Source organism: Trichomycterus rosablanca, chromosome 10, assembly GCF_030014385.1.
Source record: "Trichomycterus rosablanca isolate fTriRos1 chromosome 10, fTriRos1.hap1, whole genome shotgun sequence".
Taxonomy (NCBI): domain Eukaryota; kingdom Metazoa; phylum Chordata; class Actinopteri; order Siluriformes; family Trichomycteridae; genus Trichomycterus; species Trichomycterus rosablanca.
In genome coordinates, this window is record NC_085997.1 from 1616550 (window position 1) to 1635842 (window position 19293).

The following is a 19293-nucleotide window of genomic DNA, read 5'->3' on the forward strand; positions in this document are numbered from 1 at the left end:
CACACACACACACACAATCCTGAGGCACTTTCTCCTATATCTTTTACACACCAATCTGGAATATAGTCCCTCACACACACACACACACACACACACACACACACACACACACACACACACACACACACACACACACACAACCCTGAGACACTTTCTCTTATCTTACACACACTACTCTGGAATATAGTCTCTCTCTCAAACACACACCCACACACACACACACTTTAATACAGTCCCTCACACACACACACACACACACACACACACACACACACACACACACACACACACAACCCTGAGACACTTTCTCTTATCTTACACACACTACTCTGGAATATAGTCTCTCTCTCAAACACACACCCACACACACACACACTTTAATACAGTCCCTCACACACACACACACACACACACACACACACACACACAAATACAGCCCTGAGACACACACACACACACAACCCTGATACACACACTTTAATACAGTCCCTCACACACACACACACACACTTTAATACAGTCCTGATACACACACACACTTTAATACAGTCCCTCACACACACACAACCCTGATACACACACTTTAATACAGTCCCTCACACACACACACACACACACACACAAATACAGCCCTGAGACACACACACACACACAACCCTGATACACACACTTTAATACAGTCCCTCACACACACACACACTTTAATACAGTCCTGATACACACACACACTTTAATACAGTCCCTCACACACACACACACACACACTTTAATACAGTCCTGATACACACACACACTTTCATACAGTCCCTCACACACACACACACACACACTTTAATACAGTCCTGATACACACACACACTTTAATACAGTCCCTCACACACACACACACACTTTAATACAGTCCTGATACACACACACACTTTAATACAGTCCCTCACACACACACACAACCCTGAGACACACACACACTTTAATACAGTCCCTCACACACACACACACACAACCCTGAGACACTTTCTCTTTTATCTTACACACACTACTCTGGAATATAGTCCCTCTCTTTCACACACACACACACACACAAATACAACCTTGAGACACACACACTCACACACAACCCTGAGACACTTTCTCTTTTATCTTACACACACTACTCTGGAATATAGTCCCTCACACACACACACACACACACACTACAGACACTTTAATACAGTCCCTAACACACACATACAACTGGAATACAGTGTCACACACATACATACTCACACACACACACACACACACACACACACACACACAAATAACTGGAATACAGTGTCACACACATACACACACACACACACACACAAATACAACCCTGAGTCTCTTTTACCTTACATACACAAATCTGAAATACACTCCCTAACACACACACACACACACACACACACACACACACACACACACACACACGCACTACAAATTCGGACCGTATTCCAAACCTGAGCCATAACTGAAATAAACTGGGCCAGGTTTTGCCAAAAGTATACGGACACCTCTCTTATTGCTAACAGACGTATAATTTACACTGATTGTACATTATGCTTTGTAGCAACTATCTAGTGAAGGAAAGTTCTTGCATGATTGCACCTCTGTAAAGTGAGGTCTACGAACGCAAGTTTGACATAATAAAGGTGTGAAAGAACCTGCTGATCACGTTTGGAGTGAATTTAAACGTTATTTTAGAGCCGATCTTGTGGTATAGCATCAGTGTCAGACATTACACACACTCCAGACTAAATGGGGACGAATTCTGGGATCTGCGCTCGATTTCTCTCCAAAGCTCAGAGGGTTTAAGCCCCTTTTTGTGAGGTTTATTTTGAAAACAAGGCATTCGGAATGATAATTGGAAGCATTTCCTGGTGAGCCCTTTCAGTGAGCATCTATTCAATCCGATCTAATGGAGAGGTCAGTTGGGCCTAATGAGGACAGATTGCAACAATAACAGCAGATTAACTGTGAATATTCTAAACCGCCGGCGCTGACGGTGTGTTTGGAGGGCCCAGTCAGGTGTAAATCAGCAAGGGATTATGCAAACGCCCCGCGGCTGGGGCTCACAGCCTGTGCCTTTGGGGCCCGAACAAAGAGGTTGGGCCGGCCCTCTCCCGCTGCTGGCCGGGTTTCAATCACAAAACAACGTGCGAGAGGTTCGAGCCCGGCGTCCGCTACTCCTCACCGAGTGTGTGCGCAGGACGGCGATGATTCTGGACAGCGCCATGTTCCACAGCTCGTCGGTGAACGCGCGGGTGACCAGACCTTCAGTGGCGTGCAGAATGTGGTCCTCCACCACGAAGAACCTGCACGGAGGACACGAGAGGTCAAGATCACCGGCCGGAAAGTGCGTTAGATACGTTCGTACGATGTATTAAAACCCACCCGACAATCTGGTTGAAGTACTTCCTGTACCCCTCCACCGTTTCATGCTGGGAACAGAAAACAGAGTCGAATTTAAAGAAAGGATCATTAAGACTCGATATTTATTCATTTATTAGGATTTTAACGTCATGTTAAACACAGTCATGAATCTCCAGTTAGTCTGAGAAACCGGAGGTCCCGCAGGAAACCCACACACACACGGGGAGAACATGCAAACTCCACACAGGGAGTCAAACCCAGGCAGCCTCCCCATTAAGACCGGATAATAATATATAACAATATATTTAACAAACATGCAGGCAGTTTTAGCCTAGTGATTAAGGTACTGAACTAATCATTTGAACGGTCGCTGGTTCAAGCCCCACCAATGCCAGGTTGCCACTGTTGGGCCCTTAAACAAGGCCCTTAACCCTCAATTGCTCAGACAATATACTGTCACAGTACTGTAAGTCGTCTGGGATAAAAACAATTAAATAACCAATAGAAATACGTACCATGTTTGACTGAGGCTGCAGTACTAGCCGTGCTTGCTTTTTCCTCTGCTTTCTGTAGTAGTTCTCAAACGTCTCTCGGTCACCCTAAGGGACAGAAATACACATTTAAGATACGAGGGGTCTTCAAAAAGTTTCCTCACTTTTATATTTCGGTTATAAGCGGTGAGGGTAAGAGGGAGGAGGAATAATCGGGCGTGTCTGAGAAACTGAGAGACGCTTATAGTCCGGATTTATAGAGCACCATCTGATTTCCACCTTTTTGGACGCTCGGAGAAGCTTTAAGGGGAAGAAGATTTTCATGTGATGATGATGTGAGAGCAGCGCTGCATCGGTGGCTACACGCTCAACCTAAAACATGTTTTGCTGATGGCATTAAGATCCCTCATAACTACATTTCTTACTAACAAATAAAGGTGATAAGAAGCAGCCGCAGGTCGGACACGTGTCAATGGGGGTACGTGGTGATCCGGCTCTACTTGATCATATCAGGGGTTCTGAAAGTCTGCGATTCGGCAGCGGATTCACAATTAAGAATGGGAAAGGACTAAATTGGGGTATAAATGAGTATATAAGCCCCACCTCGCAACTTACAGGAGTTAAAGGATCTGCTGCTAACATCTTGGTGCCAGATACCACAGCACACCTTCAGGGGTCTACTGGAGTCCATGCCTCGATGGGTCAGGGCTGTTTTGGCAGCAAAAGTGGGACCAACACAAAATTAGGACATGGTGGTCATAATGTTATGCCTCATCGGTGTACATATTGTATCACAAATCGTGGAAAACACATTGAAGATGTGACTCCACTCTGAAAGCTCGGGGCTTCTGCTCGGTTTTCCGTTCACAACAACAGGAGGTCAGCGCCCGGTCAGTCCGATCAGACGCTGGACTCGTTCCCTTAATTTCTCTTACCGACTGATCCCGCTCTGAACCTCGTACAGTCGTGGCGTGAGAGTCTGAACCTTACAACTATCTCCGTGGCTTTATTTACGTTTGGTTTTGCCATCGATTCCACTCGACTCAAACAGAAAAACCCAAATCTGTAACTCAAGTCATTAATCAAACTGAGCGGCGCATACCAACACAGTGTAGATGTGAAGACAGCGGTACACAGGTGAGAAGTCCACCAGATCCTGCACCGACAAAACCTTGACAGAGGAATAAAACGTAGTACGTTTAATTACAGACATGGAATCGTCTTACTGATGCGTTTTAGCATATCCTAGGCATGAACATCATACAAATATATGTCCACTTCTCTACAAACGCTTTACAGGATATTTTTAAGTGCATCTGTGGAAACATCTGCTTATTAAGACTGGATATTTATTTATTTATTAGGATTTTAACATCATTTTTGCACACTTTGGTAACATCCATGACAGGACAGGTAGTTACAGCTTACGCAAGACTTACAAGTGCAAGTTTTAATATCAAACACACAGTCTTGAACCGGAGCTCCCGGAGGAAACCCACGCAGACACAGAAAGGACCCGGACCTTCTTGCTGTGAGGCGACGGTGCCGCCCACCGAGCCACCGTCCTTGCTCGTTAAGCATTTCTGAGCTCAGGCTACTACGGCAATGTACATTACAATTAATCCCGCATTTACAGGATTGGGGGCCAGCAGTGGCTAATTAAAAGTCTGCTGATTACTAGTTCAGCCTTATATCTGGCACAGCTCTGCCTCAAGCCTGGCAAACCAGACTGTGAAAGGAAACATTCCCCAAATGTTGCTACACACACAGTTGAAAGAGTAAAATCTATTTAATATAGTCGATTATATTCTAATATGTCAATTTATTCACCTGTCTGCACAGAAACACTTAAAATGAATAATAATCAGGTGTGTCCACATGCTTATGACCATATAATATATGATAGAAATGAGCACGGTCTTTATTGCTGGGATTGCTGTACGTACTTCGTCCTCAGATTCGTCCTCGTCGACTGCTTCCTCGGCGCTCAGGCCGTTATGCTGCAGCGCTGTTCTCTCGTTCAGGCTGTACAGAGGTGTGGCGCAGCTCAGATTCATCTTCTTCTGAACGGTGCTGATGAACGTCCGGTGCTGCTGGGCCTGGATCAGAAAGCGATCAGTCGTTAATGCTTGGTGTTCATGTTTTGTCAAAGCACACTGCTGCAAGTCCATCACACGAGTTCCTGAGTTCCTGGAGGGTTTGAATCCTGGGCTGGGTCACAAATACAGCAGGCGCTTGGGGTTAAGTGAACCTGTTTGTTGAAGGGAGGCGGATCAGTACAGGTCCCGAGCCTGGATAAATATTAGTCAGGTTGTGTCAGGAAGGGCATCCTGTCTAAAAACTGTGCAAAAACACAAATATGAGGACGAATGATGCACTGTTGTGCTGTCTAACAGGAGCAGACAAAAGGGCCAAAGCGCTGCAGTGTACTGGCACCCTGTCCCGGCTATAGTCAGGTGAAACCGGACCGGCTTTGACCCATTTTATTTATGCATTTTCTCCCAATTTAGCGTAGTGGGGATCCCTGATTGCAGTAGGGGTGGGTATATTGGTGCTCACGCCTCCTTCGACCCGTACACAGCCATATTAATATTAATACCACATTACTTCAAAACATGATGTGGCAATCTGAACTTCAATCTATCTTGCAGTATTATTATTATTATCATCAGTATTTCTATTATTACTATTAGCATTATTAACAGCCATTATTAATCTTGTCTGTGAAATATCCATAACGCCTGCAATGTCTACTATGGGTCAATGTTTACATTTACTGCAATTTTCACTTGTTTACAATGCAAATTTGCACTTTAACTGCAATTGTTTTTACATATATTTTTCTTCCTTGTTTATATATTATATACTTTTAAAAGACTGTTTATTATATTGTTATCTTATTTGTATGTTTATTTGTACTTGTACTTTTATCTTATCTTTTATCTTGTACTTTATTATAGCACACTCGTAGAGTTCCCGAGCCTCCCAACACACATTTCAATGTACAACTGCTGCTAACATTTGTACAAATGACGAATAAACTTGAAACTTGAAACTTGAACTTGTGCACAGGCGCCTCTATATCTGCTAATCAGGGTCCTTACACAGCGTTTGAAGATCCCGCCCTAGCAGAGACGTGCCAATTATGTCCGCAAGATACGACAAGTACTGGGTGCTCGGTGGCATGTGGTAAAACATGTGCACTACCGGCCGATCGGGCGTCTAAACAGACAGGACGGGCTGTGTCTTCGGGGTGGCAGGAAAGCTTAACATCTACCATTGAGGGACGCACTGACGGCACAGGTATTGACGCGCATCGCCAAGCAGCTAAACTCGTACTTGTCTCATCGCCGCTTCGCCGATCTTGTCCGAGTGTTTCCTGATGCTCTCCAGGAAGTCTTTCAGGTCGGACATGGAGATGTCCTTGATCTCCCCGCGGAGTTTGGGCAGCGTTTCGGCCATGATCTGGCAGAAGCGATACTGGCTCACTCTGGGAATGTAGATGTTCTCCAGCTGCTCCATCGTCTTCAGCGCGGCGTAGTGTCTGGTGAGGAAATATTTACGTTGTTAATATAATCACAGGTTTGCATTTAGAGATTTAACGTTTTACATTCGTGCAGCATTCAAGTGCCTTATGTTTGCTGGTTAATCTGTAATATAAGGCACCCTAGAGATCCTACGGTAATTCAGTCAGCAATCGGTTAGTCAAAACGTCCAAGATGTCGAAGTAAAGCAGCTAAAAACACGACTCGGGTAAGTGAGTTTGGGATAGAATATGAAACCTCGCACCGTCGCTGGATGTTCTAGGTTTACATTCAACCATTTAGGTCGGCTGTGCTGTATATCGTAGCTTCTATTGATTCTATAGTTGAATTTATGAGTGTAATTTAATGGCTGGTTTGAAATGTGACTCTTTGCTTTAAGAATCTGTGAAATCTGTGATTTTTGGAAAACAAAGTCCATAAAAGTCGAGCGAGTCTAGTCTCGCTCGACTTGAGCCTCCATCCAGGACTAAAGGAAGACAAGCATCAAGGCTGTTCTCTGTTCTAGCGCCGAAGTGGTGGAATGAACTTCCTCTGTCTGTCCGAACATCTGAGTCTCTTGCTGTCCTTAAAAAACGATTAAAAACCCACCTTTTTACTAAACACTTAGGCTGACTTGTACTTATTTACTAACATTTTGTTCCATTCTTTTCCATTTCTAAAAAAAAAAAAAAAAAAAAAAAAAAAAAAAAAATATATATATATATATATATATATACAGTGTATCACAAAAGTGAGTACACCCCTCACATTTCTGCAAATATTTCATTATATCTTTTCATGGGACAACACTATAGACATGAAACTTGGATATAACTTAGAGTAGTCAGTGTACAGCTTGTATAGCAGTGTAGATTTACTGTCTTCTGAAAATAACTCAACACACAGCCATTAATGTCTAAATAGCTGGCAAAATAAGTGAGTACACCCCACAGTGAACATGTCCAAATTGTGCCCAAATGTGTCGTTGTCCCTCCCTGGTGTCATGTGTCAAGGTCCCAGGTGTAAATGGGGAGCAGGGCTGTTAAATTTGGTGTTTTGGGTACAATTCTCTCATACTGGCCACTGGATATTCAACATGGCACCTCATGGCAAAGAACTCTCTGAGGATGTGAGAAATAGAATTGTTGCTCTCCACAAAGATGGCCTGGGCTATAAGAAGATTGCTAACACCCTGAAACTGAGCTACAGCATGGTGGCCAAGGTCATACAGCGGTTTTCCAGGACAGGTTCCACTCGGAACAGGCTTCGCCAGGGTCGACCAAAGAAGTCGAGTCCACGTGTTCGGCGTCATATCCAGAGGTTGGCTTTAAAAAATAGACACATGAGTGCTGCCAGCATTGCTGCAGAGGTTGAAGACGTGGGAGGTCAGCCTGTCAGTGCTCAGACCATACGCCGCACACTGCATCAACTCGGTCTGCATGGTCGTCATCCCAGAAGGAAGCTGACGCACAAGAAAGCCCACAAACAGTTTGCTGAAGACAAGCAGTCCAAGAACATGGATTACTGGAATGCCCTGTGGTCTGACGAGACCAAGATAAACTTGTTTGGCTCAGATGGTGTCCAGCATGTGTGGCGGCGCCCTGGTGAGAAGTACAAAGACAACTGTATCTTGCCTACAGTCAAGCATGGTGGTGGTAGCATCATGGTCTTGGGCTGCATGAGTGTTGCTGGCACTGGGGAGCTGCGGTTCATTGAGGGAAACATGAATTCCAACATGTACTGTGACATTCTGAAACAGAGCATGATCCCCTCCCTTCGAAAACTGGGCCTCATGGCAGTTTTCCAACAGGATAACGACCCCAAACACAACCTCCAAGATGACAACTGCCTTGCTGAGGAAGCTGAAGGTAAAGGTGATGGACTAAACCCAATTGAGCACCTGTGGCGCATCCTCAAGTGGAAGGTGGAGGAGTTCAAGGTGTCTAACATCCACCAGCTCCGTGATGTCATCATGGAGGAGTGGAAGAGGATTCCAGTAGCAACCTGTGCAGCTCTGGTGAATTCCATGCCCAGGAGGGTTAAGGCAGTGCTGGATAATAATGGTGGTCACACAAAATATTGACACTTTGGGCACAATTTGGACATGTTCACTGTGGGGTGTACTCACTTATGTTGCCAGCTATTTAGACATTAATGGCTGTGTGTTGAGTTATTTTCAGAAGACAGTAAATCTACACTGCTATACAAGTTGTACACTGACAACTCTAAGTTATATCCAAGTTTTAGTTCTATAGTGTTGTCCCATGAAAAGATATAATAAAATATTTGCAGAAATGTGAGGGGTGTACTCACTTTTGTGATACACTGTATATACACTTTGGTTCTAACAGGTTTTAGCAGATTTGTGTTCTTTGACTGTTGTTTTCCTAAACTTGAGAAATGAAATGTTCACTATAGAAGCACTTCTGTAAGTCGCTCTGGATAAGAGCTTCTGCTAAATGCTGAAAATGTAAACGTAAATGTAAATGTAAACGTAAATGTAAAATTAAGCACATTTTATTGTGAATTTATTAGGGACCTTGATATGACGTACTTGGAGCCGAATGTACTAAAAGGAGAGCAATAATCGCGCCTTATCATAAACTCAAACCAAGATTCACCTATTAAAAGACTTGTGAGCTGCGAAAGAATCCCCACCCGATTAGAGCGGGACTGTGACGGTTGCGTCGGCACGAACCGGGGCCACGAAGAAGCACACACACACACACACACACACACACACAAGGTCAATTGTCTCCCGAGTTTGAATAGGTCACTCGTTTACGGCGCGTTATGACCCAGAGGGACAAGCTTTCGGACAAAAGAGGGTCATTATTTTGCGGTTTAGCGTGACCCCGCGCTGACTCCCTGCTGAACGCAACCCGACATCACAGATCACCGAGCTGAGGAATAAAGGCGCCAGAGAAATCGTCTCGTTACCTCTTGGATTCCAGTTGCTCCTTCAGTTTGCTGTACATTTCCAGAACTGCAGCCGAAAGATGAAAGAAAATGAACATTAATAAACAATCAGGCATTAATCTGTGGGTGCAGCTCAGTCCTAACAACAGTGGGTCTGAAACACTCACTAAGAATATATGTGACAACAAACGTGTTACTATAATAATATTATTATTATATTAATTTCTATTTATTAATTTCTCCCTTTGCCACCAGATCTAGTCGTATCCAACTTGTCGCCTCTCCATCTCCGACTGAGGACTGTCACGCACCCCCTGACCACTTCTTTTCACCCGCTAGAGGCATTTAACATTTTCATCGGTGCGGTGGCTAGGTGGGTAGCACTGTAGCCTCACAGCAAGGAGGTCCCGGGTCCTTTCTGTGCGGGGTTTGCATGTTCTCCACGTGTCTGCGGGGAGCTCCGGTTTCCTCCCACAGTCCAAAAACATGTGTGTGTGAATGTGTGTGTGCGATGGACTGGCGCCCCGTCCAGGGTGTTACGGTGTGCCTTGCGCCCATTGAAAAGCTGGGATAGGTTCCAGCACCCCCTGTGACCCTGACCGGATAAGCGGTTAAGAAAGTGAGTGAGCCTTTAGCGAGCGCTTTTATCCAAAGCGACTTACAGTACTGTGACAGTATACTGTCTAAGCAATTGAGGGTTAGGGGCCTCGCTCAAGGGCCCAACAGTGACAAACTGGCAGTGGTAGGGCGTGAACCAGCGACCTTTTGATTACTAGTCCAGCTTAACCGCTTGTCTACAACTGCCCTACAATAACTGGTACATTCGCATACACCTTTGTCCAAAGTGACTTACAGTACTGTGACAGCATTTTGTGAAGTGTTAGGGGCCTTACTCAAGGGCCCAACAGTGACAACCTGGCAGTGGTGAGGTTTAAACCAGCATCCTTTCGATTGCTAGTCCAGTAACTTAACCACTAGGCTACAACTGCCTACAAAACGCATTTACAACTTGGACATGACTTTAAGAGGTGCGCCGTATCACTGCACTTTTAATCATGGCCCAAAATCCGCGACTCGATGGTGGCGGGACTCGAACCCACAACCTTTGCGCAGCATTGCGTATAGAGACTCGCACCCGCCCCCGTGCAGACACACAGCCGATCGGGTGCATGCGTAGGGGCCCGCTGTGCCACCCGAGCGCCCACTTTAAGACTCTTTGTTTGATATCTTGGATGTTAAGTGTTAAGTTGTAGGGAAGGAACTGGACTAGGTATCGAAAGGTCACCGGGTCAAGCCCCACCACTGCCGGGTTGCACTGTTGGGCCCTTGAACAAGGCCCTTAACCCTCAAAACACAGCACCGGTTTGGATAAAAGCGTCTGCTAAGTGCCGTCTCTCTAAATCTGTCTCTCTCCATCAGTGGCCCTACAAATCCTCACACGGGTTAAAGTTACTGAGCGATCAATTAATCTAATGATCAATCGATTAGTGATTAACAGAAGCCCTGATGTTACCCGGAATACAGAGCTGGAGCTTCTCCACAGTGGTGGCCATGTTCCTCTGCTGAACCCTGCAGCGAATGACCTCCTCCATCTGAGCCGACACCTTAAATGAGAGAGAGCGAGAGTACAGAACCCTCGCGATTGAGGCCGTCCGAACGTGCTAGACTAATTTCCGTTAACATAAACCTCCACGTACCTCTCGGCCGGCGTCTTGGAGCCTCCTGTTGGTGTCGCTCACTTGACCCTGAAACACATAACGTCGCGTCTGTTAGACACCCGTCGTGCCCGTCGAGGGGTCCGAGACAAAGCCGGGCGCGCGGCGGGAACTTGAACCCCGGGTCGGCGCGGCGCGGCGCTCCTGAGCGCGATAATCGCTGGTGACAGCCCGTTCTAACAGATCCTGCGACGAACTTCTCCGTTCCACCGGGGATTTTTGAACCCTGCCCGCTCCTCCGGGTCTGTCAAACGATTCAAATCGCCGACCCAATTGACCACTGGTCCCTTCCCGGTGACCTCGATGAGCTCTATGTGCGGCCCATTGTGTGGGACGAAGAGCGGACGGCGTTTTTGGTGATTAAACGTGCACACGCTGGGCGGTTGATTAAGAGTGCGAGTAAGCACCATTAGGTCATCGTAACGCAGCACAATGCCGTTTATTAAAAAACCTCATTAATTCCCGGACGAAGAAACGCGCTGACCTCGACGACCCAGGATCGGCCCTCTCGTAATATGAATTAAAAGCTTTGGTGAGCCACTCCTGCACCGCTTGGGGCACGACCGTCCCTCTCTTAGAGCTAAAGAGTACAGACCTCAGCCACATTATGTTTACGACTCTTTATGTGACCCAGGGAACACACACGATGCATCTTAACTCTCAATCTGCTCCCTATTGTGGTTTACAAGATACAACATAAAGCCTCCACAAGGGGGCGTTTGTGTACAAGTTTACTAAATTATGGGGCGCCCAGGTGGCACAGCGGGATACTGTCCTCGGTCCGAAGCCATCGGTCGGCAGGGCGCCATCTAGCGGGCGTAATTGGCATGAGTTCTGCTAGGGCGGGATGACCGGACCATGCGGGCGGGGTCTTCAAACGCTTTTGTAAAGACCCTGATTAGCAGATAGAGAGGCGCCTGTGCAGAATGCAAGGGTGAGTTCGGATTAAATGCGACCCATTTTTTTGGCTCATGACTCACCTAAGGGTTGCGACCCAGGGTTTAAACTCTCACTCTTTCAGTCGATACCCCTGAAGCTTTACCCACTGGGCTACCACTGTCGCACTGTTTTAGATCATCAAGCAAGAGCACAACGGTACGTAGCAGAAATGTTATCAGACGTCTATCCGGTCCACCCACGTTCCTCACTTTGCTCACACTAAACCACCTAATATTTACTCGTCCGCTGTGTAAATCGCTGGGTCAGCGTACTCTGCATTTCCACTCCGGGGCGCTTGTAACACCTACCCGGTAAACCGCGGCTTATTGGCCGTTAAACATGCCAGTGCGAGGAGAGCTTAAATATGTGAGGACTCTCTAATCGTCTGACCTCCTGCTTTTTAACTTCTTAAAAGACCAAGAGACAGAGAGAGCACTAAAGCGTTCACATCGTCTCACCATCAGCTTCTCTGCGTCCGCTCGCACTTTGAGCAGCTCTGTGATGGCGTCGACGAAACCCTGATGGTGGAAGTTGCACATCTTCTCGATCTCTCGGTCATGGTTCCGTATCCTGGCGTCCAGCTTCTCCATGAAGCGCTTGTGTGCGTTCGGCTGGTCATCGTACACGGATCTGAAACGAGACGGCGCGGTCGGTTAAAGCAGCGTCACACAACATTAAAACCGCCTCCTCGTTTCTACACTCACTGTCCATGTTATCAGCTCCGCTTACCATATAGGAGCACTTTGTAGTTCTACAATTACTGACTGTAGTCCATCTATTTCTCTACATGCTTTGTTAGCCCTCTTTCACCCTGTTCTTTAATGGTCAGGACCCCCACAGGACCACCACAGAGCAGGTATTATTTAGGTGGTGGATGATTCTCAGCACTGCAGTGACACTGATGGTGTGTTAGTGTGTGTTGTGCTGGTATGAGTGGAGTTCTTAAACACCTCACTGTCACTGCTGGACTGAGAATAGTCCACCTACCAAAAATATCCAGCCAACAGCGTCCTGTGAACACTGATGAAGGTCTAGAAGATGAGCGACTCAAACAGCATCTACAAGGTGGACCAACTAGGTAGGCGTGTCTAATAGAGTGGACAGTGAGTGGACACGGTATTTAAAAATCGACTCACACCAGCACAACACACACTAACACACCACCACCACGTCAGTGTCACTGCAGTGCTGAGAATCATCCAGCACATAAATAATACCTGCTCTGTGGTGGTCCTGACCATTGAAGAACAGCGTGAAAGGGGGTAACAAAGCATGTAGAGAAACAGATGGACTACAGTCAGTAATTGTAGAGCTACAAAGTGCTTCTATGTGGTAAGTGGAGCTTAGAAAAAGGAGGTGGTTTTAATGTTATGTCTGTTTGAAGGAATGTGTGCATTTAATAAACGATCCAAGTGCGCCCTCTAGTGGATGATCAAGGCTAGAACTAAGAGCACGTGTAGGCATTGAGCAGTAATCTTAAACAAAGAAGGACTGGCTTGCAGTCGATGTTCTACTTCATCCTAAAGGTGTTCAATGTGCCGAATACAAACCCACAAACGACTCACGTCTGAAATCTCTCGTCTGCTTGGTTTTGTCAGTTTTCTTAAATGGAAATCATATTTAAAGCAGCTCTACTCATCTGACCGAGTGTGTGAAAATACTCAGGAGATCCGACTGTACCAGAGTTTTCTATTGTTAGACGGGAGTGACGTTCAAGTGGCCACATAATTTTGGTCAAATTATAGTTTAAAAACATTCTAGAAGAACGTGACCCATCATGCTGGACAAACCACTTCGTCAGAGCAAATTGTGGCCGACGTGCCGTCTGTTAAACACATTTCTCCTGCAAGTACAAGCTCAGCGTGTCTGTACCAAATAATAATAATAATAAATAAAATATCATGAAAGAGGTTCATTTTGTTAAAAACTCCACATTTAAAAAGCTAAACGGTCATATTGAATATTCATTACACATGAAGTGACACATTTCAAGCCTTGTTTTGTAAAGTACTGGACCGGTAATCAAAAGGTTGCTGGTTCAAGCCCCAGCCCCATAAACTCGGTACGTGGTTCGGGCTCCATTACTGCATCACATATATTCATCCATCGGGTGGGGCCGAGGTTTAAAGCACTACCACACCACTGCGGAGGTCGGAGTTCAAATCTCAGCGGTGTGAGTGACCCGTGACTGGCTGTGTCTACCAGAAACGGGATTTGAACCAAACACTTTATTGTCTCAGTAAATGACCGAGCCTCCCGACCCTAGACTGACCGAATCCGCTGGTCTGGATATGACTAAGACCCTAGTTAGGGCCCCGCTGACTGTTTTTACAGAGGAAACGGAGGCCGAGCGTTCACGCTGCAGGTGTTTCCTGTAAATGTGGATAGAGGTGCCAGGACAGGGAGCAGCGGGTGTTTGTACACGGCAGCACGTCGTTACACTCTGATTAGTACAGGAGAAAGAAACTCTGCTTTTATTTACTCTGAAACCTACAACTGATGTTCCTCCTTTACTTTTAGGGGTCAGATGTTCTCCTTTTTAGGGGTCAGATGTTCTCCTTTTTTTGGGGTCTGATGTCCTCCTTTTTTTGGGGTCAGATGTCCTCCTTTTTTGGGGTCAGATGTCCTCCTTTTTTGGGGTCTGATGTTCTCCTTTTTGGGGTCTGATGTCCTCCTTTTTGGGGTCTGATGTCCTCCTTTTTTTGGGGTCTGATGCCCTCCTTTTTTGGGGTCTGATGTCCTCCTTTTTTGGGGTCTGATGCCCTCCTTTTTTTGGGGTCTGATGTCCTCCTTTTTTGGGGTCTGATGTCCTCCTTTTTTGGGGTCTGATGCCCTCCTTTTTTTGGGGTCTGATGTCCTCCTTTTTTTGGGGTCAGATGTCCTCCTTTTTGGGGTCTGATGTCCTCCTTTTTGGGGTCAGATGTCCTCCTTTTTTTGGGGTCAGATGTCCTCCTTTTTTGGGGTCTGATGTTCTCCTTTTTGGGGTCTGATGTCCTCCTTTTTGGGGTCTGATGTCCTCCTTTTTTTGGGGTCTGATGCCCTCCTTTTTTGGGGTCTGATGTCCTCCTTTTTTGGGGTCTGATGCCCTCCTTTTTTTGGGGTCTGATGTCCTCCTTTTTTGGGGTCTGATGCCCTCCTTTTTTGGGGTCTGATGCCCTCCTTTTTTGGGGTCAGATGTCCTCCTTTTTTTGGGGTCAGATGTCCTCCTTTTTTGGGGTCTGATGTCCTCCTTTTTTGGGGGTCAGATGTCCTCCTTTTTAGGGGTCTGATGTTCTCCTTTTTAGGGGTCAGATGTTCTCCTTTTTTGGGGTCAGATGTTCTCCTTTTTTTGGGGTCAGATGTTCTCCTTTTTTGGGGTCAGATGTTCTCCTTTTTAGGGGTCAGATGTTCTCCTTTTTAGGGGTCAGATGTTCTCCTTTTTTGGGGTCAGATGTTCTCTTTTTTAGGGGTCAGATGTTCTCCTTTTTGGGGTCTGATGTTCTCCTTTTTTTGGGGTCAGATGTTCTCCTTTTTAGGGGTCAGATGTTCTCCTTTTTTGGGGTCAGATGTTCTCCTTTTTTGGGGTCTGATGTTCTCCTTTTTTTGGGGTCTGATGTCCTCCTTTTTTGGGGTCTGATGTCCTCCTTTTTTGGGGGTCTGATGTTCTCCTTTTTGGGGTCTGATGTTCTCCTTTTTTGGGGTCTGATGTCCTCCTTTTTGGGGTCTGATGTCCTTCTTTTTTTGGGGTCAGATGTTCTCCTTTTTTGGGGTCTGATGTCCTCCTTTTTTGGGGTCTGATGTTCTCCTTTTTTGGGGGTCTGATGTTCTCCTTTTTGGGGTCTGATGTCCTCCTTTTTGGGGTCTGATGTCCTTTTTTTGGGGTCTGATGCCCTCCTTTTTTGGGGTCTGATGTCCTCCTTTTTTGGGGTCTGATGCCCTCCTTTTTTTGGGGTCTGATGTCCTCCTTTTTTTGGGGTCAGATGTCCTCCTTTTTTTGGGGTCAGATGTCCTCCTTTTTGGGGTCTGATGTCCTCCTTTTTTTGGGGTCTGATGCCCTCCTTTTTTTGGGGTCTGATGTCCTCCTTTTTTTGGGGTCAGATGTCCTCCTTTTTTTGGGGTCAGATGTCCTCCTTTTTTGGGGTCTGATGTTCTCCTTTTTGGGGTCTGATGTCCTCCTTTTTTGGGGTCTGATGTCCTCCTTTTTTGGGGTCTGATGTCCTCCTTTTTTTGGGGTCAGATGTCCTCCTTTTTGGGGTCTGATGGTCTCCTTTTTTGGGGTCTGATGTCCTCCTTTTTGGGGTCTGATGTCCTCCTTTTTTTGGGGTCAGATGTCCTCCTTTTTGGGGTCTGATGTTCTCCTTTTTAGGGGTCAGATGTTCTCCTTTTTGGGGTCTGATGTTCTCCTTTTTTTGGGGTCTGATGTCCTCCTTTTTTGGGGTCAGATGTTCTCCTTTTTGGGGTCAGATGTTCTCCTTTTTGGGGTCAGATGTTCTCCTTTTTAGGGGTCAGATGTTCTCCTTTTTAGGGGTCAGATGTTCTCCTTTTTTTGGGGTCTGATGTTCTCCTTTTTTGGGGTCTGATGTTCTCCTTTTTAGGGGTCAGATGTTCTTTTTTGGGGTCTGATGTTCTCCTTTTTTGGGGTCTGATGTTCTCCTTTTTTGGGGTCAGATGTTCTCCTTTTTTGGGGTCAGATGTTCTCCTTTTTAGGGGTCAGATGTTCTCCTTTTTAGGGGTCAGATGTTCTCCTTTTTTGGGGTCTGATGTTCTCCTTTTTTTGGGGTCTGATGTCCTCCTTTTTTTGGGGTCTGATGTCCTCCTTTTTTGGGGTCTGATGCCCTCCTTTTTTGGGGTCTGATGCCCTCCTTTTTTGGGGTCAGATGTCCTCCTTTTTTTGGGGTCAGATGTCCTCCTTTTTTGGGGTCTGATGTCCTCCTTTTTTGGGGGTCAGATGTCCTCCTTTTTAGGGGTCTGATGTTCTCCTTTTTAGGGGTCAGATGTTCTCCTTTTTTGGGGTCAGATGTTCTCCTTTTTTTGGGGTCAGATGTTCTCCTTTTTTGGGGTCAGATGTTCTCCTTTTTAGGGGTCAGATGTTCTCCTTTTTAGGGGTCAGATGTTCTCCTTTTTTGGGGTCAGATGTTCTCTTTTTTTGGGGTCAGATGTTCTCCTTTTTGGGGTCTGATGTTCTCCTTTTTTTGGGGTCAGATGTTCTCCTTTTTAGGGGTCAGATGTTCTCCTTTTTTGGGGTCAGATGTTCTCCTTTTTTGGGGTCTGATGTTCTCCTTTTTTTGGGGTCTGATGTCCTCCTTTTTTGGGGTCTGATGTCCTCCTTTTTTGGGGGTCTGATGTTCTCCTTTTTGGGGTCTGATGTTCTCCTTTTTTGGGGTCTGATGTCCTCCTTTTTGGGGTCTGATGTCCTTCTTTTTTTGGGGTCAGATGTTCTCCTTTTTTGGGGTCTGATGTCCTCCTTTTTTGGGGTCTGATGTTCTCCTTTTTTGGGGGTCTGATGTTCTCCTTTTTGGGGTCTGATGTCCTCCTTTTTGGGGTCTGATGTCCTTTTTTTGGGGTCTGATGCCCTCCTTTTTTGGGGTCTGATGTCCTCCTTTGTTGGGGTCTGATGCCCTCCTTTTTTTGGGGTCTGATGTCCTCCTTTTTTTGGGGTCAGATGTCCTCCTTTTTTTGGGGTCAGATGTCCTCCTTTTTGGGGTCTGATGTCCTCCTTTTTTTGGGGTCTGATGCCCTCCTTTTTTTGGGGTCTGATGTCCTCCTTTTTTTGGGGTCAGATGTCCTCCTTTTTTTGGGGTCAGATGTCCTCCTTTTTTGGGGTCTGATGTTCTCCTTTTTGGGGTCTGATGTCCTCCTTTTTGGGGTCTGATGTCCTCCTTTTTTGGGGTCTGATGTCCTCCTTTTTTGGGGTCTGATGCCCTCCTTTTTTTGGGGTCTGATGTCCTCCTTTTTTGGGGTCTGATGCCCTCCTTTTTTTGGGGTCTGATGTCCTCCTTTTTTTGGGGTCTGATGTCCTCCTTTTTTTGGGGTCAGATGTTCTCTTTTTTTGGGGTCAGATGTTCTCCTTTTTGGGGTCTGATGTTCTCCTTTTTTTGGGGTCAGATGTTCTCCTTTTTAGGGGTCAGATGTTCTCCTTTTTTGGGGTCAGATGTTCTCCTTTTTTGGGGTCTGATGTTCTCCTTTTTTTGGGGTCTGATGTCCTCCTTTTTTGGGGTCTGATGTCCTCCTTTTTTGGGGGTCTGATGTTCTCCTTTTTGGGGTCTGATGTTCTCCTTTTTTGGGGTCTGATGTCCTCCTTTTTGGGGTCTGATGTCCTTCTTTTTTTGGGGTCAGATGTTCTCCTTTTTTGGGGTCTGATGTCCTCCTTTTTTGGGGTCTGATGTTCTCCTTTTTTGGGGGTCTGATGTTCTCCTTTTTGGGGTCTGATGTCCTCCTTTTTGGGGTCTGATGTCCTTTTTTTGGGGTCTGATGCCCTCCTTTTTTGGGGTCTGATGTCCTCCTTTGTTGGGGTCTGATGCCCTCCTTTTTTTGGGGTCTGATGTCCTCCTTTTTTTGGGGTCAGATGTCCTCCTTTTTTTGGGGTCAGATGTCCTCCTTTTTGGGGTCTGATGTCCTCCTTTTTTTGGGGTCTGATGCCCTCCTTTTTTTGGGGTCTGATGTCCTCCTTTTTTTGGGGTCAGATGTCCTCCTTTTTTTGGGGTCAGATGTCCTCCTTTTTTGGGGTCTGATGTTCTCCTTTTTGGGGTCTGATGTCCTCCTTTTTGGGGTCTGATGTCCTCCTTTTTTGGGGTCTGATGTCCTCCTTTTTTGGGGTCTGATGCCCTCCTTTTTTTGGGGTCTGATGTCCTCCTTTTTTGGGGTCTGATGCCCTCCTTTTTTTGGGGTCTGATGTCCTCCTTTTTTTGGGGTCTGATGTCCTCCTTTTTTTGGGGTCAGATGTCCTCCTTTTTTTGGGGTCTGATGTCCTCCTTTTTTTGGGGTCAGATGTCCTCCTTTTTTTGGGGTCAGATGTCCTCCTTTTTGGGGTCTGATGTCCTCCTTTTTTTGGGGTCAGATGTCCTCCTTTTTTTGGGGTCAGATGTCCTCCTTTTTTGGGGTCTGATGTTCTCCTTTTTGGGGTCTGATGTCCTCCTTTTTGGGGTCTGATGTCCTCCTTTTTTTGGGGTCTGATGCCCTCCTTTTTTGGGGTCTGATGTCCTCCTTTTTTGGGGTCTGATGCCCTCCTTTTTTTGGGGTCTGATGTCCTCCTTTTTTGGGGTCTGATGTCCTCCTTTTTTGGGGTCTGATGCCCTCCTTTTTTTGGGGTCAGATGTCCTCCTTTTTTTGGGG

At 46.1% G+C, this 19293-nt stretch overlaps 2 protein-coding genes across 6 annotated transcripts in view; one reads left to right on the plus strand and one right to left on the minus strand.

The window, feature by feature from the left end:
• The window catches only part of rpl38 (ribosomal protein L38), a 302538-nt gene that overhangs the window by 147253 nt on the left and 135992 nt on the right, over window positions 1-19293 (plus strand). The window lies entirely within an intron of this gene.
• Window positions 1-19293, minus strand: part of exoc6 (exocyst complex component 6) — a 42555-nt gene that overhangs the window by 16561 nt on the left and 6701 nt on the right. For all 4 annotated transcript variants that reach the window (XM_063002680.1, XM_063002678.1, XM_063002681.1 and 1 more), the window contains exons 2-11: window positions 12441-12612; window positions 11026-11073; window positions 10842-10932; window positions 9350-9395; window positions 6225-6429; window positions 4832-4984; window positions 3988-4056; window positions 2910-2993; window positions 2416-2462; window positions 2216-2336 (exon numbers count right to left, since the gene is read on the minus strand). In XM_063002680.1, the coding sequence (XP_062858750.1) occupies window positions 2216-2336; window positions 2416-2462; window positions 2910-2993; window positions 3988-4056; window positions 4832-4984; window positions 6225-6429; window positions 9350-9395; window positions 10842-10932; window positions 11026-11073; window positions 12441-12612 (1036 nt within the window). The remainder of the gene's footprint in view (window positions 1-2215; window positions 2337-2415; window positions 2463-2909; window positions 2994-3987; window positions 4057-4831; window positions 4985-6224; window positions 6430-9349; window positions 9396-10841; window positions 10933-11025; window positions 11074-12440; window positions 12613-19293) is intronic.